At 42.3% G+C, this 26376-nt stretch overlaps 1 protein-coding gene across 3 annotated transcripts in view; it reads right to left on the bottom strand.

The window, feature by feature from the left end:
- srpk1b (SRSF protein kinase 1b) overlaps positions 1-14471 on the bottom strand; it is a 52422-nt gene extending 37951 nt beyond the window's left edge. Inside the window, exons 1-2 of one of the 3 annotated variants that reach the window (XM_055918044.1) lie at positions 14382-14471; positions 13497-13551 (exon numbers count right to left, since the gene is read on the bottom strand). In XM_055918044.1, the coding sequence (XP_055774019.1) occupies positions 13497-13551; positions 14382-14394 (68 nt within the window). In that variant the 5' untranslated portion in view covers positions 14395-14471. Of the gene's footprint in view, positions 1-3869; positions 4046-13496; positions 13552-14381 lie in introns of those variants that run through there. The other 2 variants (XM_055918045.1, XM_055918043.1) reach the window with 2 other exon arrangements.
- Positions 14472-26376: the final 11905 nt, after the last annotated feature.

Raw genomic sequence — 26376 nt, 5'->3', positions numbered from 1 at the left:
TGTCCTAACAAACTCCCTCTCACTGCTTGGGGCTTGGTTACACTAGCTCGCTCTCTGCAGTCCAACACACACACACTGCAGAAAGAAATGGGTTATATAATGAGCAGGAGCAGCAGCTATGCAGAAAGAGAGAGAGAAAGGGGAAGATAGAAAGTTAGGGGGGGGAAAGAGATTATATGAGAAAGAGGCCAAGAGGGAAAGGGAAGAGAGATGAAGGGGGGGATTGAGAGACAAGAGAGAGGAGGAAAATGCAGCTGAGAATTCCAGTGTGTTAGAGAAACACTGCAGTAACACAGTCCAATAACACAACTGGAACTGACTGGTCTTCCCATTCTAAATATGTGGGACAATGATCAGCATTGGGAAGCAGGGGAAAGACTAGAGCAGGGATGGGCAACTTAGATGGTGGTGGGGGCCACAGTGGCTGTGTACCCACATCCATGCCCACACATCAAAATCTATTGGTCACATGCGCCAAATATTTACAGTGAAATGCTTACTTACAAGCCCTTAACCGACAATGCGGTTTTAAAGAAAAATAAGCGTTAAGTATTTACTAAAAGTCAAAAAAATGTGTCCAGTGTTCATTTGGTCGACAAAAATATTTTCCAGCTGCAATTCACAACGGTAACTGACTAAATAGACCAAGAAATAACTAACTAAACTAAAATGATTTTCATTTTAAATTATGTGTGACTAAAAGCGGACTGGACAATAGTTCTTGGAGACACAGAGCTTTTCAGTGTTCTTTGTTTGGTCCAATCCAAAGCATACATGACTTTGGCAGAATTGTATGGCTTTCTCAATGCAATGCTATTATAGGTGGAAAATAAATACCACACCCATGTCATTCATGAGTCAACTCCGCCCAGCAACCGAACTCCAATCTGCCGGCAAAAAAATGACTGATGCAAATAAGGCACATTTCTTTTTATCCTCAGTTGCACACAAGGTCCAACAGAAACTTCACTTAAGCTTTTGGACAAACCCCACTGGATCGGAGAGGTGTGGGTGGCTGCCAACACTGCTCTTCCCACAATGGGAGTCGGGGAGCTGTTGTTGTTGGGGTTAACTGCCTTGCTCAAGGGCAGAACCAGATATTTTTCAACGTGTTGGATATTTTCTCCAAACGATTTCCGAGGGAGTGTGCACATGAAACTATTCTGGGTGGATGGGTTAACGAAGAAACAGGTCCTCCTATATGCTTAATTTAGAGTTATTTATGCAACTTTAGTTGTGATACAAACGTTGGGCTATATGTTTAGATGTCTAATACATTGAGGCTGCATGATGCGACTAATGAGGATTTGAAAAAAGTTGCATGAAAGACATGAGCTCTGCTTTGTTTCTTGCGTAGGCGGTAGACACTTCATCAGTCGCTCATTCACAATTTGACAACACTTGATAATATTCTCACCAGGCCTCGAATTTCCCGGCGGCATCCCCCTTGTGTGGCTGCCAATCGCCGCGCTCCGAAGCGCCTCTCACTCACATGGCTCTCTCAGATATCTCAATTCTTATTATCAAATGCCTGTCACGCGATCTGGCCATTCTCACCGGCATCTCAGCTACTTATTTATGTTATATTTAACTAGGCAAGTCAGTTAAGAACAAATTCTTATTTTACAATGACGGCCTAGGAACAGTGGGTTAACTGCCTTGTTCAGGGGTAGAACGAAAGATTTTTCATCTTGTCAGCTCAGGGATTCGATCTAGCAACCTTTTGGTTACTGGCCCAACACTCTAACCACTGGGCTAACTGCCACCCTAAGCGAAGACAGAAACATTGGACACACAATTGCGCGTGTCCCTTTCTTGTATTATATATTTTTTTTTTACATTGTTAATACTTATGTATACAGAACAAAAATAAAACATACAACAATTTCTACGACTTTACTGAGTTACAGTTCATAGGAGGAAATCAGTCCATTGAAATACATTCATTAGGCCCTAATTTATGCATTTTACATGGCTAGATACAGAAATGCATCGGTTGGTCACAGATACCTTCAAAAAAAGGTAGGGGTGTGGATCAGAAAACTAGTCTGTATCTGGTGTGACCACCATTTGCCTCGTGGAGTGCGATAGTTGATCAGGCTGTTTATTGTGGCCTGTGGAATGTTGTCCCACTCTTCAATTGGTGTGCGAAGTTGCTGGATATTGGCAGGAACTGGAACATGCTGAAATACACATACTCATTGGGTAACATGTCTGGTAAGTATGCATCCCATGGAAGAGGTCAGCTTCCAGGAATTGTGGACAGATCAATGAGACTTGAGGCCGCGCATTATCATGCTGAAACATGAGGTGATAGTGGCCGGTGAACGGCACGACAATGGGCCTCAGGATCTCGTCACGGTATCTCTGTGCATTCAAATTGCCATCGATAAAATGCAATTGTGTTCATTGTCCGTAGCTTATACCTGCCCATACCATAACCTCACTGCCATCATTGGGCACGTTGACATCAGCAAACTGCTCGCCCACCCAACACCATACACAAGGTCTGCAGTTGTTATGAGGCCGGTTGGACGTACTGCCAAATTCTCTAAAATGAAGTTGGAGGTAGAGGTCGACCGATTATGATTTTTCAACGCCGATACCGATTATTGGAGGGCCAAACAAAAGCCGATACCGATTAAAACGACCGATTTTTATATATATATATATATATATATATATATATATATTTGTAATAATGACAATTACAACAACACTGAATGAACAATGAAGACTTATTTTAACTTAATATAATACATCAATAAAATCAATATAGTCTCAAATAAATAATGAACCATGTTCAATTTGGTTTAAATAATGTAAAAACAAAGTGTTGGAGAAGAAAGTAAAAGTGCAATACGTGGCATAAAAAAAAGCTAATGTTTAAGTTCCTTGCTCAAAACATGAGAATATATGAAAGCTGGTGGTTCCTTTTAACATGAGTCTTCAATATTTCCAGATAAGAAGTTTTAGGTTGTAGTTATTATAGGACGATTTCACCCTATACCATTTGTATTTCATATACCTTTGACTATTGGATGTTCTAATATGTACTTTAGTATTGCCAGCCTAATCTTGGGAGTTGATAGGCTTGAAGTCAAACAGTGCAATGCTTGAAGCATGGATGTGTTCTGTGACAAACCTGCACATTTTAGAGTGGCTTTTTATTGTCCCCTGCGGTAATGATCAGGCAAGTTTCTTGATATACCACACCTGTCAGGTGGATGGAATATCTTGGCAAAGGATAAATGCTCACTTACAGGGATGTAAACACATTTGTGCACAATATTGGAGCGAAACACTTTTTGTGCGTATGGAACATTTCTGGGATTGTTTATTATTTCAGCTCATGAAACCAACACTTTACATGTTGCATTTATATTTTTGTCCAGTGTAAATGAGATCTGTGTTTTAGTTTAAATACATTTGCAAACATTTCTAAAAACATGGTTTTCAATTTGTCATTATGGGGTATTTTGTGTAAATGGGTGAGAAATTCATTTAAGGTTAGTGAGGCAATTCAAATGTGATGACTAAAATGTGACTAAAACAAAATAACATTTAGTTGACTAAAACGACCCACTGTCATTTTGACAATAACTAGACTAAATCATTATTTAAGACAAATGTGACCAAGACTTAATTATATTTTAGTCTAAAAAAGATCACCAAAATTAGGTCTAACAGGGATGGAGTCAGCGCCGGCCCTAGATTTTTGAGAGGAGAGAGACAAGAGAGGAGAGAGGGATGAGGACAGAAAGAAAGAGAGGGAAGGAAGGGGGGGGGGCGAGCGGGAGGGGAGCAGTCGAGAACGAGAGGGATGGGATAATAAAGTCTTAAGGAAAACAGTCAAATCTGCCACTCACTTGCACCTCAGGCCGGTGGCCAGCTTGACCACGGTGGTATTGAGAGAGACGATCCAGTCAAGGAGCCACATGGCCCAGGGGACTCTCGGCTAGGCTAACCAAGGAACGGTGCTCTAATCTGGGGATCGCTCACCACGCCGCTCCCCGACTCTCCTCTGTACCACACCAGAACTGAACACACTGCGCTGCCTGCTCAGCTAATATTACTGAGCTACTGAGGTAAGAGGGGGGGTGAAAGAGAGAGAAAGGGAGGGTGAGGAGAGAGGGGAGCGAGCAGGACTCAGACAGACGAATGGGAGGGGGGAAGGAGAGGCAAGTTGTGAGAAATGAGAGAAGGCGCGAAGGGAGAGAGGGCGAGGTAAGACGCGAAGGGAGAGAGGGCGAGGTAAGACGCGAAGGGAGAGAGGGCGAGGTAAGACGCGAAGGGAGAGAGGGCGAGGTAAGACGCGAAGGGAGAGAGGGCGAGGTAAGACGCGAAGGGAGAGAGGGCGAGGTAAGACGCGAAGGGAGAGAGGGCGAGGTAAGACGCGAAGGGAGAGAGGGCGAGGTAAGACGCGAAGGGAGAGAGGGCGAGGTAAGACGCGAAGGGAGAGAGGGCGAGGTAAGACGCGAAGAGATGGGTAGAAGATAGGAACGTAAGGACAGTTAAAGTTGTGTAGATCATCTTAGGACAACCAGACAAAGCCTGAGGACAGGAGGCAGCGTGTGTTTCCCCCTGAGCCCTGGAAGCAAAGTAGGTGTGTGTGTGTGTGTGTGTGTGTGTGTGTGTGTGTGTGTGTGTGTGTGTGTGTGTGTGTGTGTGTGTGTGTGTGTGTGTGTGTGTGTGTGTGTGTGTGCGTGTGTGTGCGCGTGCGTGTGTGTGTGTGACAGTGAGATCTGCAGTATCCCAAAAAGACAGCCAAACAGACTAGGCAGAAGCGCAGTCCCTCTTCATACTGAAGCTACCAAGACCCTAGGCACTAGTTACAAGGATTGGGATTGGTGTATGTGTGTGTGTGTGTCTACCGTAGTGTCCTCACTTCAGCAGCCTTACGTAACAGAGTCCTCTGAGGGTTGGGGCTCAGCCGTTTGGAGAGCAACCGCCAACCAAGACACTTTTTTATTTAACCCTCATTTTACCAGGTACGTTGACTGAGAACACATTCTCATGTACATCAACGACCTGGGGTATAGTTACAGGGGATGAATGAGCCAATGGGAAGCACACACACACGCTTGTAGAGAGCAAACCCCGTCCCCAATCAACTTCACACGCGTCCTGAAACGAATCCAAACCTCTCTGGGACCACAAAACTCTGTTCCAAGGGGCGACGCTCCATGATATCTAATGATGCCTGAAGACAGCACACCATCTATCTCGGTCGGTTGGTCAGACCTCTACATACAACACAACCCTACAGCTCCACAGGCCTTCAGGCCCTATGAGCACTGCTATCTCCCTCAGAGCACAAAACACCAGAGCAGATGAGTATGTGTGAGCTCAGAGGAGAGAAGGCTAATCAAGCCGTCTCCCTGAATCTCAAAAGGCAGCGCTCTGGCTAAAGAGCCGTCTCCCTGAATCTCAAAAGGCAGAGCTCTGGCTAGAGAGCCGTCTCCCTGAATCTCAAAAGGCAGAGATCTGGCTAGAGAGCCGTCTCCTTGAATCTCAAAAGGCAGAGCTCTGGCTAGAGAGCCGTCTCCCTGAATCTCAAAAGGCAGAGCTCTGGCTAGAGAGCCGTCTCCTTGAATCTCAAACGGCAGAGCTCTGGCTAGAGAGTCGTCTCCTTGAATCTCAAAAGGCAGAGCTCTGGCTAGAGAGCCGTCTCCTTGAATCTCAAAAGGCAGAGCTCTGGCTAGAGAGCCGTCTCCTTGAATCTCAAAATACAGAGCTCTGGCTAGAGAGCCGTCTCTCTGAATCTCAGAGGCTAGGTGTGTACAGAGTAGCCAGCCAGGCCCCGGTGGTTCGTCATGTGTTTATGCCCTATAAGCTCTATTTTTGTGGCCTCTGGAACATTCTTGACTTCAATGCCTTGACTCCATCTGAAAACGTACAACACTTTGAGTTCACCTCCCAGATTGAAAAAAAATGTGTTGCGGTATTGTGTAGAAAGATATAACTTTTGAATTAAAAATGACTGAAAATGTATGAATTCAGTGTGTTGGTTATTTTGGATATTGTCTACGTCTAGATGATCATGGTTGTTTTTCCCAAAAGCATTGTACCTTTCAGATCATTTCGTTTCAGTGGAATTAACATGCACCAAAGATCTTAGTACTACCATGCTTTAGGGTAGGACTATTTTCTAAGTAGGATAACATTAAAACACTTAACTTGTCTTCTCTTGAGATCAACCCCTAGAGAGTCTATTTCCGTAGCCCCTCAGAAATCTAATTAGCATAATAATAATTCTAAAATCCCCATCCAAATCTGCCAGTTTAAGTTACATCCGCCGATGCCCCCCTTCCACATCTGAGGTGAAAGGTGACAGAGCTAAAGCGAAGTTTGTCAGACCATGAGAGATCGCGAAAAAAAACGTCTGTAGCGTCCAAACGGTTTGGCCTAGAAACTATTATGACCCACTCGGTGGAAAGATGAGTGTTTTGCTCTACGACCGCCATTAGCGTCACGGGCCTAGTCTGAAGTCGGTACATCCGATCTGCTATCAGTACCATCCAAACAGTTTGTGCTACACACTAATATGGAAAGGTGAGTCTCACACGAACGTCTAGATGTCGGCTGTTTTGTTCTAGGACACCCACAAGCCTCACAAGCCTGGTCTGAAGGTAGCTGGGTACCAGTTCAAATAGTGCTTAAAATATGAGGTTAAATACATTTGGGAAAATGGTTTCCTGATCTTTCTTATTCATCTCAGATATAGGACAGACAAACTTCATTTAGATTTTTGGGGGGACAGTCCATTTATCCATGTATGATGTTGTTTTTCAATGCGTTAATGGGCATTAAGGTAATGTTTCATAAAAACTCCAAATCAAATAGCTAAATGATCCTTGGTATAACCATCTTAAAACAATTCCATATGTTATCTTGGTAGACTCAAGGTTCTTATTTACACTTTTACTGCAAGATATGAAATGCCACAATATTTGTTTTTCAAATTATGTATTTTATTAAAACAGAAAAATAAAGTAAATAGCCCACATTCTAAAAAATAAATTTATGTTTTTCCAGGTTTCCATTCTACCAATTATTCTCACTCTCGAAATACGAAGTGGAAAATGTAGCTGGCTAAAAAAACGAGTCTGTAAGCAGCTGATTAGCCGACGCTAATGAAAAACACTGGTGTGTGTATGAGGGAGGGGGGCACAATGGGGACAGGCTGAAGACAGATGTGTCTCTAATGAAAAGGCTCTTTGCCATTAACCCTGTAGTGATTGCAGCCAGAAGTCCCCTCCAAACACAGGAGGTATTCAGTGAAAGCATAAGAATGACTATCGTCTTAGGAACACCACTGTCATCAGGAATAATGTCAACGGTTGTTTAAATGTATTCATTAATGATCAGTAACAGCAGCACTCAGGACTGGTGCCTTCTCTACTACCCCCAAGGTAGATGCAGCCCTGGATGCAGGAATGCCTGTATCAGAGCAGCTTTCGCTTCACATGTCAGTGGAAGTGATTGAGTCAACGGGGTCATTCCTAATGTCCAGTGCCCTTTGGACCTACATTTATTGGGGGAGAAAAGTAAATAAAAAATAAATTTAAGCAATAAGGCCCGAGGGGGTGTGATATATAATAAGAAAGAAATAAGAAACAGTACTGTGCAGCCGTATTCATTGACCTGGCCATGGCTTCCGACTGTCAAGCACCACATCCTCATCGTCACTCGATAGCCTTGGTTTCTCAAATGATTACCTCGCCTGGTTCACCAACTACTTCTCTGATAGAGTTCAGTGTGTCAAATCGGAGGGCCTGTTGTCCGGGCCTCTGGCAGTCTCTATGGGGGTGCCACAGGGTTCAATTCTTGGACCGTCTCTCTTCTCTGTATACATCAATGATGTCGCTCTTGCTGCTGGTGAGTCTCTGATCCACCTCTACGCAGACGACACCATTCTGTATACTTCTGGCCCTTCTTTGGACACTGTGTTAACAAACCTCGAGACGAGCTTCAATGCCATACAACTCTCCTTCCGTGGCCTCCAATTGCTCTTAAATACAAGTAAAACCAAATGCATGCTCTTCAACTGATCTCTGCCTGCACCTGCCCGCCCATCCACCATCACTACTCTGGACGGTTCTGACTTAGAAAATGTGGACAACTACAAATACCTAGGTGTCTGGTTAGACTGTAAACTCTCCTTCCAGACTCACATCAAACATCTCCAATCCAAAGTTAAATCTAGAATTGACTTCCTTTTTCGCAACAAAGCATCCTTCACTCATGCTGCCAAACATACCCTTGTAAAACTGACCACCCTACCGATCCTCAACTTCGAGGATGTCATTTACAAAATAGCCTCCAATACCCTACTCAATAAATTGGATGCAGTCTATCACAGCGCCATCCGTTTTGTCACCAAAGCCCCATATACTACCCACCACTGCGACCTGTACGCTCTCGTTGGTTGGCCCTCGCTTCATACTCGTCGCCAAACCCACTGGCTCCAGGTCATCTACAAGACCCTGCTAGGTAAAGTCCCGCCTTATCTCAGCTCGCTGGTCAGCATAGCAGCACCCACCTGTAGCACGCGCTCCAGCAGGTATATCTCTCTGGTCACCCCCAAAACCAATTCTTCCTTTGGTCGCCTCTCCTTCCAGTTCTCTGCTGCCAATGACTGGAACGAACTACAAAAATCTCTGAAACTGGAAACACTTCTCCCTCACTAGCTTTAAGCACCAGCTGTCAGAGCAGCTCACAGATTACTGCACCTGTACATAGCCCATCTATAATTTAGCCCAAACAACTACCTCTCCCCCTACTGTATTTATTTATTTTTGCTCCTTTGCACCCCATTATTTCTATCTCTACTTTGCACATTCTTCCACTGCAAATCAACCATTCCAGTGTTTTACTTGCTATATTGTATTTACTTCGCCGCCATGGCCTTTTTTTTGCCTTTACTCCCTTCTCACCTCATTTGCTCACATTGTATATAGACTTATTTTTCTACTCTATTATTGACTGTAGGTTTGTTTTACTCCATGTGTAACTGTGTTGTTGTATGTGTCGAACTGCTTTGCTTTATCTTGGCCAGGTCGCAATTGTAAATGAGAACTTGTTCTCAACTTTCCTACCTGGTTAAATAAATGTGAAATTAAAAATATATATGGTGAATTATACCACAGCTAAGGGCTGTTCAAAAGCACGACACAATGCATAGTGCCTGGATACAGCCCTTAGCCGTGGTATATTAGCCATATATCACAAACCCCAGAGGTGACTTATTACTATTATAAACTGGTTACCAAGGCAATTAGACCAGTAAAAATAAATGTTGTCATACCCGAGGTATACCACGGCTGTCAGCCAATCAGCATTCAGGGCTCGAACCACCCAGTTTATTTATTTCTTAATAAATAAATAACACAAACACAACTGGTCAAAAGTTTTAGAACAACTACTCATTCCAGGGTTTCTTTATTTTTACTATTTTCTACATTGTAGAATAATAGTGAAGACATCAAAACTATGAAAAAACACATGGAATCACTTAGTAACCCAAAAATATTTTACTATTTTTTTTCTAAATATATTTTATATTTCAGATTCTTCAAATAGCCGCGCTTTGCCTTGATGACAGCTTTGCACACATTTGGTTAATTTATCATCGAATCACAGCCTACTTCGCCAAACAGGTAATGAATAAACAAGCGCATTCACTGAAGAAGCACCGTCTTTGCACGAATGTACCTAACCATAAACATCAATGCCTTTATTACAATCAATACACAGAAGTATATATTTTTTAAACCTGCATATTTAGTTAAGATATTAATGTTAGCAGGCAATATTAACTCGAGAAATTGTGTCACTTCTCTTGCGTTCTGTGCAAGCAGAGTCAGGGTATATGAGGCAGTTTGGACTGCCTGGCTCGTTGCGAACTGTGTGAAGACCATTTCTTCCTAACAAAGACCGTAAATAATTTGCCAGAATTGTACATTATTATGGCATAACATTGAAGGTTGTGCAATGTAAAAGCCATATTTAGAGTAGGGTTGCCACCAGTTAGATAAAATATGGAACAGTTCCGTATTTCACTGAAAGAATAAACGTTTTGTTTACGAAATGATAGTTCCCGGATTTGACCATACTAATGACCTAAGGCTCGTATTTTTGTGTGTTTATTATATTATAATTAAGTCTATGATTTTGATATTTGATAGAACAGTCTGACTGAGCGGTGGTAGGCAGCAGCAGGCTTGTAAGCATTCATTCAAACAGCACTTCCCTGAGCTTGCCAGCAGCTCTTCGCAATGCTTGAAGTAGCACTGTTTGACTTCAAGCCTATCAACTCCCGAGATTAGGCTTGCAATACTATATTGCCTATAAGAACATCCAATAGTCAAATATATGAAATACAAAGAGAGAAATAGTCCTATAATAACTACAACCTAAAACTTCTTATCTGGAAATATTGAAGACTCATGTTAAAAGGAACCACCAGCTTTCATATGTTCTCATGTTCTGAGCAAGGAACTTAAACGTTAGCTTTCTTACATGGCACATATTGCACTTTTACTTTCTTCTCCAACACTGTGTTTTTGCATTATTTAAACAAAATTGAACATGTTTCATTATTTATTTTGAGACTAAATTGATTTTTTATTTATGTATTATATTAAGTTAAAATAAAAGTGTTGATTCAGTGTTGTTGTAATCGTCATTATTACAAACATATAAAAATCTGCTGATTAATCGGTATCGGCTTTTTTTGGTACTCCAATAAATCGGTATCGTTGTTCAAAAATCATAATCGGTCGACCTCTAGTAGCAACTCAAAAACATGGTACAAACATTACTGGGCAAAGTCAACAGCACAAAGGTCAAGAAGGTAGAAACAATACATCATACAAAGTAGCCACAACTGTCAGTAAAACTGTTCAAGACTGTTGGAAAAGCATTCCTCATGAAGCTGGTTGAGAGAATACCAAGAGCGTGCAAAACTTTCATCAAGGCAAAGGGTGGTTACTTTGAAGAATCTCAAATATAAAAAATATTTTGATTTGTTTAACACTTTTCGTTACTCCATGATTCCATGTGTTATTTCATAGTATTGATGTCTTCACTATTATTCTACAATGTAGAAAATAGTACAAATAAAGAAAAACCCTTGAATGAGTAGGCGTGTCCAAACTTTTGACTGGTACTGTATATTTATGAGGAAAAAGACATTTGTGTTTCAGAAAAACATAGTAGTCAAGCTCAGGCACTTCATTTAGTTGACGCAATTCCAAACCTGTTGGTGCACAATCCTAACAGGGTGGAAATTTGGAGCCTAAATTTGCCAGAGCTCTGCAAGATTAAGTAATGATCACTTTAACCTCTATAAAGCATACGTTTACATTGGAATTATATCTATAATTATACCTAACACTTGATTTTAGTGAGACATACAAACTAACATGAAACATAGATAAAACTGAGTGTTTACTTATTCACCTTTGAAATGATTCCCACCAAAGAAATGACACTTCCTGAATGTGTCGTCATTGTAGGAAGGGGTTGTTTTCTTACAGGAGAATTACAAACTAACAGGGTGGAAGGGGATAGCAGGGACACAAAGCTTAATAAGAATAAATATAAAAAACATGAGAACACGTTTTGACAAAACAAGGGACATAAAATGAATAAAGATAATGAAATATTTTAGGCTTAAACTTCTCACAGAAGCTGATGAATACTACCCGGGGAAATGGCAAAAATGCCTGACATCCACTGAAATAAAGTGTTCAAAAGGCATAAAATTCCCTTTCAAGATCCACATTTTTGTGTTCAGGTAAAGGACACCTGACATATTTAAAGCCCTTTGGAAACCACATTTTACACTAAATAGGAAGAAATATGTCCCGGGTACGGAAAAGGCACCGCATGGTAGGAATGACAACCACACAAATCAGGATGAGGAACGCAATTAATTTTTTTTAAACTAAACACCAGGCAGCTACCAATTTTGCTCTGCCCAGAGTACCCCTGATGTACCCCCTCATGTGCATTTGACCAGTTGGCCTATGGTCTCATGAGTCTTCTCAATTACCCCATTTGGATAGGCCAAATACCCCCATGGGTCCCATTACCCCTGGTTGGGAACCACTGCACTACATGACCAAAAGTATGTGGACACCTGCTTTTCGAACATCTTTCACAAATCATGGGCATTTATATGGAGTTGGTCCCCCCCTTTGCTGCTATAACAGCCTCCACTATTCTGGGAAGGCTTTCCACTAGATGTTGGAACATTGCTGCGGTGGACTTGCTTCCATTCAGTCTCACAAGAGCATTAGTGAGATTGGGCACTGATGTTGGGCGATTAGGCCTGGCTCGCAGTCGACATTTCAATTCATCCCAAAGGTGTTCAACGGGGTTGAGGTCAGGGCTCTGTGCAAGCCAGTCAATTTCTTCCACACTGATAGACAAACCATTTCTATACGGCCCTTGCTTTGTGCATGGGGGAATTGTCATGCTGAAACTGGAAAAGGCCTTCCCTAAACTGTTGCCACAAAGTTGGAAGCACAGAATCATCTAGAATGTCATTATATGCTGTCAGATGAAGAGTGATTCATCAGAGTCCAATGGCGGCAAGCTTTCCACCAGCTGACGCTGCTCGGCAATGGAAACCCATTTCACGGAGCTCCCAACAAACAGTTATTGTGCTGACGTTCCATACCATCTCTGGAAGCAACTCGGTAGTGAGTGTTGAAATAGAGGACAGACAACTTTCACGCACTTCAGCACTTGGCGGTCCCATTCTGTGAGCTTGTGTGGCCTACCACTTTGCGCCTGAGCCGTTGTTGCTCCTAGACGTGTCCACTTCACAATAACAGCATTTACAGTTGACAAGGGCAGCTCTAGCAGCTCAGACATTTGACAAACTTACTTGTTGGAAAGCTGGCACCCTATGACATTGAAAATCTCTTGAGCTCTTCAGTTAAGGCCATTCTACTACCACTGTTTGTCTATGAAGATTGCATGGCTGTATGTTTGATTATATACAACTTTCAACAACGGTTGAGGCTGAAATAGCCAAATCTACTAATTTGAAGGGGTGTCCACATACTATTACATATAAAAAGTATATATAGTCAAACTTATTTATAATGCCCATTTAACACCAGCAGATGTCAAAGTGTTATACAGAAATTTAGTGTACATAAATTATTGCTTTATCTAATGTTCACCAGTTCCAATGCCTGGACTGTCATGGCAGTGCTCGTGTGTCATGGCAGTGCTCGTGGCACTGCTCGTGTGCTGCCCAGCTGACCCTACACATTCAATTCAGTTATGCACTGCCTTTACAAAAAAAGATTGTTGCTTTGAAACGGCAGTAGACTGTGGTATTTTGAACGCAGTAATTGGAGAATAACTGCAGTTATACTGCACTCTTGACTGCAATATGTTTTTCGTAAGGGAGAGAAGCACTCGACAGTTCATATGGCTAACTAACCAACAAAAGTTACTAGCTAGGTACTCACTTTTTGCCGGGTTTCTTAGTCTTTGTCCTCTTCTTCCTCGCCTGCAGTGCAAGAACTGTCACGGGGATAGATGACAAAATACTATTTCATTCAGGAGAACCCTCACTTTTTTATGAAAATATTAGTTAGCTAGCAGGCAAGGTGTATCAAGCTAGCTAGTTAAATATAATATTGATAGCAGGCTATAGCCAAAACACCAGTGAGACTTTTTTGTATAGCGAAAACCAGGGATACAGAGTGGTTGCATAAATTACAAATGTGGAGGTAACTAAAATAGCAGCACAGATACAGATAACTACCGTTAGCGATAACGACAGTTGCTCAAATGGACAGACTTAGCTAGCTACAAAATATATCTAGTTATAGTTAACACAGCTGGGTTTTGTTTATTCAATTACACAAACGAACTTAATAATCTGTTTATAAACGTCAGAAATCAGCACGAAACAAACTGAGATTGTCGACGTTTATTTGGGCGCGTGCACCCATGCTGAAAACACTAGCGCACGCCTGACGCCCAACCCGATATTTATTTCCAGAATGTATACAATCTGAGTAAGGGTTTGGTTAAAGCAGTGGTCAGTTGTTGTTGTTTTTCTAGTCTGTTTAAGCGTCAGCGGTATCCTTAGTCTCTCACCCCACTCAAGCGCTGTGCAAATTAGCAATGCTAGCTAACTTTTACAGCTCATTTTAGTTAGCATGTGGTGGCTAGCCAGCTACAACGCGTGGTTCGCTATTGTTCAGTTTAGCAAAAAATGCTCGGCCTTGACAATTCCTTTAATAACAGTCATATGTCCAAAATCAACGGCCTCAGTCTGTTGGCGTATTACTGTGCGAATTCACTGCTACTATTCATTTAACATCCCTATTCTTTGGGCATGTTACCTTTCCTTTCCATGCTGTAAGCGAGGCGACTGGAGTTAAAGCTGAAGTTAAGCGGTAGGTTTTTAGTGTAGCAGTCTGCGCAGGCGCACCTTCCCAAGGAAAAGTTCAACTAACTTTCACTATTTACCACGCCCACTTATTGTCTGTGCCCCTTGACCTATGAAACAAAATAATAATTTATGTCAAATATATCCTATTAGAAAATAAATGTGTCTATTGCTTTATGATTATATCGAATCTTATTACCTGAATAAACCGTAGTCCTGGTTCATTTGCCCCAAACATCGATAATCGATAATCAAGCAGATGTGGCCTACTGTATGCCAAGTCTAGGCCTACTTTATTTATAACAGAAGTTTGTCATGCATTTGATCTATTCTGTACATTTTCCACACGCCTTCATGGCATGCAGGTTGGATGATGCACTGTCAAGTGCCAACCTGTCCAACACCAGTCTAGTAGCTTCACCTAGTGGTACCAGTATGCACACACACCCATCAGTACAAGTATAGATTCTTAAATAGCTGTTTTCCCCTATTCATCTGAGGTAAAAGTGTTGCTTTCCTACTATATATATGCCAGGGGAGGGGGAACATGTTGTTGTCGCTAACAATGACTAGGAACTGCCATATGGGGAATCGTAAGTGACTTGCTTCAGCTCGTTTCATCTTGATACCAGGGGTGAAATTAAGTTAGTACGGTCAGGTACGGCATCCCGTCAAAATAAATACTGGAGTACGCCGTATACCATGACTTATGTCAGCCGCATAAAACATTTACGAATTGACTGGAAACCGGGTGGTATATGCTACAAATTGTGTTGTGGTTTCAGGAGATGAGTGGCGGAGACGCTCCAGCAAAAGGCAAGATCAGTGGCGGAGAACGAGGCGCGCGTGGACAGTGGATGCATCGATTCAGGCTAAAAGTGTAGGCAATCGCATAATGTCATTACAATGTATCTTTCCATTCATCAAATTGCGGATGCACAAGTGCTCTGTTAGGGTTAGGATGCTGAACTTATTTTGTGAGTGGACATGCACGGGTAGCCTACATGCCTTTGTTAAGTGATTGTTTGACAATCAGATGAAAACGTCATGAATGGTTGTGTTTATGCCACATTAAAAAGGCATGGGCGGCTTGTCCATAAGGCTAGGGGAAGCTTTCCCTAAAGTAAGCTTCTTTAAAAAAAGCTGTTGATTGTTTTAAATTGCATAGCCTATAGTCAGAAGGGCCCACAATTTGGGAAGTGCCTGCTGCAAATACACTGAACTAAAATATAAATGCACCATGTAAAGTGTTGGTCCCATGTTTCATGAGCTGAAATAAAAGATCCCAGACATTTTTCCATATGCACAAAAATCTTATTTCCCTCACATTTTGTGTATAAATTGGTTTACATCCCTGTTAGTGAGCATTTCCTCCTTTGCCAAAGGAATCCATCTACCTGACAGGTATGGTATATCAAGAAGCTGATTAAACAGCATGATCATTACACAGGTGCACCTTGTGCTGGGGACAATAAAAGGCCACTCTAAAATGTGCAGTTGTGTCACACAACACAATGCCACAGATGTCTCAAGTTTTGAGGGAGAGTGCAATTGGCAAGCTGACTGTAGGAATGTCCACCAGAGCTGTTGACAGATCGTTTATTGTTCATTTCTCTACCGTAAGCCACCTCCAACATAATTTTTGAGAATTTGGCAGTACGTCCAACCGGCCTCTCACCCGCAGACCACGTGAATGTCGTTGTGTGGGCGAGCGGTTTGCTGATGTCATCGTTGTGAACAGCTGGCTCCATGATGGTGGTGATGCTTATGACGAGATCCTGAGGCCCATTGTGAGTCCCATTTTCTTTAAGGTATGTGTGAACAACGGATGCATATATGTATTTCCACATTCTGGGACTCATCCACAAATAGGACCAAGCCTGGCCTGCTGAGGAGTGACGGACTCTATCCTAGCTGGAGGGGTGCTCTTGTAACGGATGTGAAATGGCTAGCTAGTTAGCGGGTACGGGCTAGTAGCATTTCAATCAGTTACGTCACTTGCTCTGAGACTTAAGTAGTGTTGCCCCTTGCTCTGCAAGAGCCGTGGCCTTTGTGGAGGGATAGGTAACGATGCTTCGTGGGCGACCGTTGTTGATGTGTGCAGAAGGTCCCTGGTTCGCGCCCGTGTTGGGGCGAGGGGACGTTTTAAAGTTATACTGTTACACTCTCATCTTATCTATGAACATAGACAGGGTTCTAACTCCTTTAGCTCCACAATGCGATAGGATGCATGCCAGTCTGCAAGCTGTCCAGCCTGCCAGCTTAGTGGAGTCTGCCACTAACATAGTCAGTGTAGTCAGCTCAGCGTTCCTCATTGAGATCGTGTCTGTGCCTCGATCTAGGTTGGGCAAAACTAAACATGACGGTGTTCGCTTTAGCAATCTCACTGGAATAAAGACCGCCTCCATTCCTGTCATTATTGAAAGAGATTGTGATATATCACATCTCCAACTAGGGCTACTTAATGTTAGATCCCTCACTTCCAATTAACTAATTACTGATCATAATCTTGTTGTGATTGGCCTGACTGAAACATGGCTTAAGCCTGATGAATTTACTGTGTTAAATGAGGCCTCTCCTCCTAGTTACACTAGTGACCATATCTTCAGCACATCCCGCAAAGGCGGAAGTGTTTGTACCATTTACGATAGCAAATTTTAAATTTAAAAAAAATGACTGCATTTCCATCTTTTGAGCTTCTCGTCATGAAATCTATGCAGCCTACTTAATCATTTTTATAGCTACTGTTTACAGGCCTCCTGGGACATATACAGCGGTCCTCACTGAGTTCCCTGAATTCCTATCAGACCATGTAGTCATGGCAGATAATATTCACATGGAAAAGTACACAGACCCACTCCAAAAAGGCTTTCAGAGCCATCACCGACTCAGTGGGTTTTGTCCAACATGTCTCCAGACCTACTCACTGCCAGTCATACTCTGGACCTAGTTTTGTCCTGTGGAATAAATATTATGGATCTTAATGTTGATCTTTATCTTAATGTTTTTCCTTATAATCCTGGACTATCGGACCACAATCTTATTACATTTGCAATCGCAACAAATAATCTGCTTAGACCCCAAACAAGGCTCATCAAAAGCCGTGCTATGAATTCTCAGACAACCTAAAGATTCCTAGATGCCCTTCCAGACTCTCTCCACCTATCCAAGGACATCAGAGTACAAAAATCGGTTAACCACCTAACTGTGGAACTAAATTTTGCCTTGCGTAATACCCTAGATGCAGTCGCACCCCTAAAAACAAAAACCATTAGTCATAAGAAACTATCTCCCTGGTATAGAGACAATACCTGAGCCCTGAAGCAAGCTTCCAGAAAAATTGGAACGGAAATAGTGCTCCACCAAACTGGAAGTCTTCCGACTAGCTTGGAAAGACAGTTCTGTGCATTATCGAAGAGCCCTCACTGCTGCTCGATCATCCTATTCTTCCAATTTAATTGAGGCGAATAAGAACAATCCAAAATGTATTTTTGATACTGTTGCAAAGCTAACTAAAAAGCAGCATTCCTAAGAGAGGATGGCTTTCACTTCAGCAGTGATAAATTCATGAACCTCTTTGATGAAAAGATCATTAGAAAGCAAATTACGGACTCCTCTTTGAATCTGTGTATTTCTCTAAAGCTCAGTTGTCCTGAGTCTGCACAACACAAACAGGACCTAGGATCAAGGAAACACTCAAGTTTTTAATCCTATATCTCTTGACACATTCATGAAAATAGTCATGGCCTCTAAACCTTCAAGCTGCATACTGGACCCTATTCCAATTACTGAAAGAGCTGCTTCCTGTACTTGGCCCTCCTACGTTGAACAAAATTAACAGCTCTCTATCCACCGGATGTGTACCAAACTCACTAAAGTGGCAGTCATAAAGCGTCTCTTGAAATAGCCAAATCTTGACCCAGAAAACTTAAAAACTATCGGCCTGTATTGAATCTCCCATTCCTGTCCAAAAAATGTGAATAAGCTGTTGCGGAGCAACTCATTGCCTTACTGAAGACAAACAATTTAGACCCCATCATAGTACTGAGACTGCACTCGTGAAAGTGGTAATTGACCTTTTAATGGCGCCAGACCAAGGCTCTGCATCTGTCCTCGTGACCTAGACCTCAGTGCTGCTTTTGACACCATCGATCACCACATTCTTTTGGAGAGATTGGAAACCGTAATTGGTCTACATGGACAAGTTCACTATATATTAAACACAGGCCTCCCTGGAAGCCTGTGTTTCAGACATAAGGAAGTGTAAGGCGGCAAATGTTTTACTTTTAAACTCGGACTAAACAGAGATGCTAGTTCTAGGTCCCAAGAAACAAAGAGATCTTCTGTTGGACCTGACAATTAATCTAGATGGTTGTACAGTTATCTCAAATAAAATTGTGAAGGACCTGTGTGTTACTCTGGACCCTGATCCCTCTTTTGACGAACATATCAAGAATATTTCAAGGACAGCTTTTTTCCATCTTCGTAACATTGCAAAAATCTGAAACTTTTTGTCCAAAAATGATGCAGAAAAGCAAATCCATGCTTTTGTCACTTCAAGATTAGACTACTGCAATGCTCTACTTTAACGGAATAAGGCACTAAATAAACTTCAGTCAGTGCTAAACACGGCTGCTAGAATCTTGACTAGAACCAAAAAATGTGATCATATTATTCCAGTGCTAACCTCTCTACATTGGCTTCCAGTTAAGGCTAGGGTTGATTTCAAGGTTTTACTGCTAACCTACAAAGCATTACATGGGCTTGCTCCTACCTATCTCTCCGATTTGGTCCTGCCGTACATACCTACAAGTACGCTACAGTCACAAGACACAGGCCTCCTTATTGTCACTTGAATTTCGAAGCAAACAGCTGGAGGCAGTGCTTTCTCCTATAGAGCTCCATGTTTATGGAAGGTTCTGCCTATCCACGTGACAGATGTAGACTCGGTCTCGACCTGTAAGTCTTTATTGAAGACTCGTCTCTTCAGTAGGTCCTATGATTGAGTGAAGTCTGGCCCAGGGATGTGAAGGTGAACGGAAAGGCACTGGAGCGACGAACCGCCCTTGCTGTCTCTGCCTGGCCGGTTTCCCTCTCTCCACTGGGATTCTCTGCCTCTAACCCTATTACAGGGGCTGAGTCACTGGCTTGAGTGGGTTGACTCACTGATGTGCTCTTCCTGTCCGGGTTGGTGCCCCCTCGGTTTCATGTCCCCTCGGTTTCATGTCCCCTCGGTTTCATGCCGTGGGGGAGATCTTTGCGGCTATACTCAGCCTTGTCTCAGGGTAGTAAGTTGGTGGTTTGAAGATATGCTTCTAGTGGTGTGGGGGCTGTGCTTTGGCAAAGTTGGTGGGGTTATATCCTGCCTGGCTGGCCCTGACCAGGGGTATTGTCGGACAGGGCCACAGTGTCTCCCGACCCCTTCTGTCTCAGCCTCCAGTATCTACGCTGCAGTAGTATTTCTCCTGTCTTATCCGGTGTCCTGTGTGAATTTAAGTATGCTCCCTCTAATTCTCTCTCTCTCCTTGGGACCACGCCTCAGGACTACCTGGCCTTATGCCTCCTTGCTGTCCCCATTCCACCTGGTGGTGCTGCTGCTCCAGTTTCAACTGTTCTTCCTGCGACTATGGAACCCTGACCTGTTCACCGGACGTGCTACCTTGTCCCAGACCTGCTGTTTTCGACTCTCTCTACTGCACCTGCTGTCTCTAACTCTGAAAGCTCGACTATGAAAAGCCAACTGACATTGACTCCTGAGGTGCTGACCTGTTGCACACTCAATAACCACTGTGATTATTATTATTTGACCCTGCTGGTCATCTATGAACGTTTGAACATCTTGGCCATGTACTGTAATAATCTCCACCCCGCACATCCAGAAGAGGACTGGCCACCCCTCAGAGCCTGGTTCCTCTCTAGGTTTCTTCCTAGGTTCCTGCCTTTCTAGGGAGTTTTTCCTAGCCACCGTGCTTCTACATCTGCATTGCTTGCTGTTTGGGGTTTTAGGCTGAGTTTCTGTACAGCACTTTGTGACTTCGGCTGATGTAAAAAGATTTTGATTGATGTGAAATCCATAGATTAAGGCCTAATACATTTATTTCAATTGACTGATTTTCTTATATGAATTGTAACTCAGTAAAATCTTTGAAATTGTTGCATGTTGCGTTAATTTTTTTGTTCAGAATAGATGATTGTTGAGTTGCGACTGTCAGTGAAAAGCAGAGACCTAGCCAGGCATTCCGCAATATTTAAAAATACTATCGCGGGAAAACTGTTTGGAAAGCAAATGGCTATTGCTGTAAAGAGATGACAATGTAAAGACTCCAATCTGTCTTTTAGTTATCAAAATTCTCTACTTAATTGAGCAAACAGTGGCCCATCTTATTGGCACCGGAGAGAACATCGGCCATGTCCCCGGTGAGTGCGCATATTCACTGTCTTTGTCATTGTGTCAGTGCAAATCTTGTTTGTTTTTGAACAATGATTTCCTCTTCCAGGTTAGATGGACGCCATATTGTATTTGTGTCTCCCCTTTTCGCAGGCCGATTATATGGATCAGACATCGTTTTTATTGATCTGTTTGTCAGTGTCAGCAGAGTAGGCTACCCGGTAATTTTTGTAGTATAAAAAATATGTGTGCGTGCACTTGAATGTCCCGTACTGGTAAGAAATGACATCTACTTCACCTCTGCTTGAAACCATGTCTTGTTTTGAGGTGTTTTGGCTGATTTTATGTCACTGCTAATATGGCAAAAATTTGTAAACTAGCTAACCAAGAACTAACGATTTATTTGAGAGACAAGTGCTCATTGTGCACATTTACTTATGTTTTCAATAAACATTGGAGACGAAATATAGTTGACATGTTGTCAACAATCTGTTTTGGCCCATAGTTGCATGTTTTTCTTGTTGTTGCTAAATAACCAACCCATCGCCTAGATAACACAGTAAACATAAATCCGGGACACTCAAATTAGTGGTGCTCAACTCCAGAATTTTTGGAGTTGACTCCGACTTATGTGGTTGGAGTGGAAAGAAGTTGACTCTTGCTCGACTCCCAAAACATGCTGAAATGGAAGTCTGAGTGTTGGAGTATGCCCCTGGCTATCCATCAACAAAAAGAAAAGAAAAAAAAGAAAATTGTGCCGTCTGGTTTGCTTCATATAAGGAATTTAAACTTTGACTTTTGATACTTACAGTGGCTTCGGAAAGAATTAAAACCCCTTGACAGTTTCCACATTTTATTACGTTACAGCCTTATTCTAAAATGGATTAAAAATAATAATAATTCTCAGCAAAGCGAAAACAGGTTTTTAAGAAATGTTTGCCAATGTATTAAAAATAAAAAACAGAAAACCCTTATTTACATAAGTATTCAAACCGTTTGCTATCAGACTCGAAATTGAGCTCAGGTGCATCCTGTTTCGATTGATCATCATTGAGATGTTCCAACAACTTGATTGGAGTCCACCTGTAAATTCAATTGATTGGACATGATTTGGAAAGGCACACACCTGTCTATATAAGGTCCCACAGTTGACAGTGAATGTCAGAGAGAAAAAACAAGCCATGAGGTTGAAGGAATTGTCTGTAGAGCGCCGAGACAGGATTCTATCAAGGCACAGATCTGGGGAAGGGTACCAAAACATTTTGGGCAACCATCTCTACAGCACTCCACCAATCAGGCCTTTATGCTAGAGTGGCCAAACGGAAGCCACTCCTCAGTAAAAGGGACATGACAGCCCACTTGGAGTTTGCCAAAAGGCACATAAAGGACTCTCAGACCATGAGAAACAAGATTATCTGGTCTGATGAAACCAAGATTGAACTCTTTGGCCTGAATGCCAAGCATCACGTCTGGAGGAAACCTGGCACCATCTCTAAGGTGAAACGTGGTGGCTGCATCATGCTATGGGGATGTTTTTCAGCAGCAGAGATTGGGAGACTAGTCAGGATCGAGGCAAAGATTAATGGATTAAAGTACAGAGAGATCCTTGATGAAAACCTGCTTCAGAGTGCTCACGAGCTCAGACTGGGGCAAAGGTTCACCTTCCAACAGGACAACAACCCTAAGCACACAACCAAGACAATGCAGGAGTGGCTTTGGGACAAGTCTCTGAATGTCCTTAAGTGGACCAGCCAGAGCCTGGACTTGAACCCAATCGAACATCTCTGGAGAGACCTGAAAATAGGTGTGCAGCAACGCTCCCCATCCAATCTAACCGAGCTTGAGAGGATCTGCAGAGAAGAATGGGAGAAACTCAACAAATACAGTTGTGCCAAGCTTGTAGTGTCATACCCAAGAAGACTCAAGGCTGTAATTGCTGCCAAAGGTGCTTCAACAAAGTACTGAATAAAGGGTCTGAATACTGTTATAATGTTTTTGCTTTGTCATTATGGGGTAGTGTGTGTAGATGTGGGAAAACAAAGTGTAATTAATTTTAGAAGGCTGTAACGTAACAAAAAGTGGAAAAAGCCAATAGGTCTGAATACTTTCCGAATGCACTGTAAGTATATTTTAGCAATTACATTTACTTTTGATACAGTACCAGTCAAAAGTTTGGATAAACCTACTCATTCAAGGGTTTTTCTTTATTTTTACTATTTTCTACATTGTATAATAATAGTGAAGACATCAAAACTATGAAATAACAAATATGGAATCATGTGGTAACCAAAAATGTTTTAAACAAATCGGAATATATTTTAGATTGTAGATTCTTCAAATAGCCACCCTTTGCCTTGATGACAGCTTTGCACACTCTTGACATTCTCTCAACCAGCTTCACCTGGAATGCTTTTCCAACAGCCATGCTGGTTAAGTGTGCCTTGAATTCAAAATAAATCACAGTGTCACCAGCAAAGCACTCCCACTACATCACACCTCCTCCTCCATGCTTTACAGTGGGAATCACACATGCAGGGATCATCCGTTTACCTACTCTGCGTCTCACAAAGACATGGTGGTTGGAACCAAATTTGGACTCATCAGACCAAAGGACATATTTCCACCGGTCTAATGTCCATTGCTTGTGTTTCTTGGCCCAAGCAAGTCTCTTCTTATTATTCGTGTTCTTTAGTAGTGGTTTCTTTGCAGCCTGATTCACACAGTCTCCTCTGAACAGATGATGTTGAGATGTATCTGTTACTTGAACTCTGTGAAGCATTTTATTGTGCTGCAATCTGAGGTGTAGTTAACTCTAATGAACTTATCCTTTGCAGCAGAGGTAACTCTGGGTCTTCCTTTCCTGTGGCGGACCTCATGAGAGCCAGTTTCATCATAGCGCTTGATGGTTTTGCAACTGCACTTGAAGATTGACTGACCTTCATGTCTTAAAGTAATGATGGACTGTCATTTCTTTGGTCTTCGGTCCGTTGCGTGTCGAATAGCTCAGCCTACTCATTGATCACCCCTACTTTAGTGAACTTGGCGAAACTTTGCAAGCCTTCTCTAGAGCAGCTACCACAACATCTTGTCTGTGACATCCAATCCATTTCTGCAGTTTAATTGACAACCATGGCTATGAATGCTAACCCACCTTACTGAAGCAGATATTCTTCCCATCACTCTCTCTTGGTCTCTGCCAATCCACAGGAATCCTCTCAGGATCCCTCACCCTGTATCCATCTTCCTCTACCACTCTCTTCACTGCTTCGGCATAAACACTTTCTGTACTACTGTAACCCTGGCAACCTCAACCTGCCTTTCTCTCACCGAACACCTCTGATCTCTAAACCAATGGGGACCCCCACAGCTAGCACACACAACCTTCCCCACCGATACTACACATTTCTTAATCTCATGCCCTCCTGATCACTTCTCACATCTAGGAATCTCCTTCCTACACTCCTGCAACATCCCCATACAATTGACACCTAAAACACAAGTATAACAAGTATTTTCAGAAAAAAAGCTCTCAAAAGATAACTAAATTGACCTTATCGGGAAAAGACTTTACGTCAAAACTCAGAGGGACAGAAAAGGTCTTCTCCGTTTCCCCACGCTCTCCACTGGATCTGTGTCGCACGAAACGGCAGGCATCACAGATGTCAGGAATTTTACATTTCAACTGATCCTGCTCAACACTTAATTATCACTCTTTTCAATGGCGCCCTGCTCCGGTGAGCAAAACATGTCACATTTCTTGTCCCTAATCGCGTGGTCCGGAGCGCCCGCTCCCTCTGGACTGAAGGAACACAATTCATCAGCACTAATCCACTCCGAGTTACTCTCACCAACTCTTCATCCCTTTACACTTGTGTGTATAAGGTAGTTGTGAAATTGTTAGGTTAGATTACTCGTTGGTTATTACTGCATTGTCGGAACTAGAAGCACAAGCATTTCGCTACACTCGCATTAACATCTGCTAACCATGTGAATATGACAAATAAAATTTGATTTGATAGTCAAAATAAAGAAAAACCCTTGAATGAGTAGGTGTGCCTAAACTTTTGACTGGTACTGTATATGTTTACATGACTTATTTTATTGAATAAAAGTCAGAAGACAGCCATCCAGACCTTCCTAGGACCATGCAAACATCCTTTGTCTAATAAACTTGTATTTGTCTCCCTCTGGTGGTCGGCTGCATCATTACATCCACTTATATCACTTCACTGCAACGTTAGGTCAAAGGGGACTTCGATTTTCTTTTTCCAGCTCGACTGATTAATGGCACAGACATGGCAAAGCAATCGCTGAATAGCTTTCATAGCTCTACGATAAACAATGCGACCTATACACTTCCTACCTAAAATAAATAAAGAAGTAATTTTGTGTGGAAGTCAAACATTTGTTTTACGTTGGAGGCAGACACATTGCATATGCTCAGAACGATAATATTGAGTCCTTTACATAGCCCTTCTCCCCTTGTCTATAGGAGGGATGCACGCTGTTTAAATAGCCCACATCTTCATTTAGACTTTCAAAACAAAAAAATCTCCCAATTTCGATCTTGCCTCATCGCTGCAACTCCCCAACAGCCTCGAAGGTCTAGGTGGTGAAGGTGAAGGTGAAGGTCTAGTCTTGTGTCCTCCAAAACATGACCCTCCAGCCTGCAGGTGCTCGGCCCGCCACAAGGAGTCACTAGAGCGCAATGAGACAAGTAACGACGGCGGGCCAATTGTGCGCCGCCCTACGGGACTCCCAATCATGGCCAGTTGTGATACAGCCCGGGATCGAACCCGGGTCTGTAGTGACACCTACTAGCACTGCGATGCAGTGCCTTAGACCGCTGCCCCACTCGGGAGGCCAGGCATTCACAAATTGAACAGATTTTGACTATCACTAATGTCATGATATGTTTGGAAAAGTAATAAAAACTGTAAAATATATTTGGGTAGATGTTCCTAAAACAGATTTATAACTATATATGGACATATTATAAAGTATGACAAGACTTATTCATTAACATTTATTTTATTCTTATGTTAGGTTCTAAATAGACAATTATAAAAGCTTTAACCAAGTTCATTCACCCACTGGGTCATACAGCTGCATAATACAAAGACATGATTCCACCAGTGGTAGTATTTATACCTCAATTTGGGTGAAGTTTCCTCCTTCCCTCTAAACATTACATATTTATTGCTAAGCAGGAAGTTAAGTGATGCGGGCAATAAACTGTTCCTTCTCCATGAATGTGACCTGACCTCCATTCCTCACTAATCCACATCTCTCCACCCTTATCAGTGCCTGCAACCATGTGATGGCCTCTCCTTTACTCAGTACATTCCAAGCTTAATTGCCTCCACCATATAAATTCCTCCTACAGATAACCATTAACCTCTGTTGTAGAAACCAGACTGTGGCACTTCTCATTTCCATAGGATACCTGATAATTAACAATATTTCAAGTTTAGGAGTCAGAATCCATCAAAATCAGCATATTTGTATATTTTTTATTATACTTTTGTGTAATAGGCCATCATTGTAAATAAGAATTTGG

The sequence above is a fragment of the Salvelinus fontinalis genome, chromosome 3 (genome assembly GCF_029448725.1).
Source record: "Salvelinus fontinalis isolate EN_2023a chromosome 3, ASM2944872v1, whole genome shotgun sequence".
Lineage (NCBI taxonomy): Eukaryota > Metazoa > Chordata > Actinopteri > Salmoniformes > Salmonidae > Salvelinus > Salvelinus fontinalis.
The sequence above is the reverse complement of the archived record's forward strand: the minus strand, read 5'-3'. Positions and strand labels throughout refer to the sequence as shown.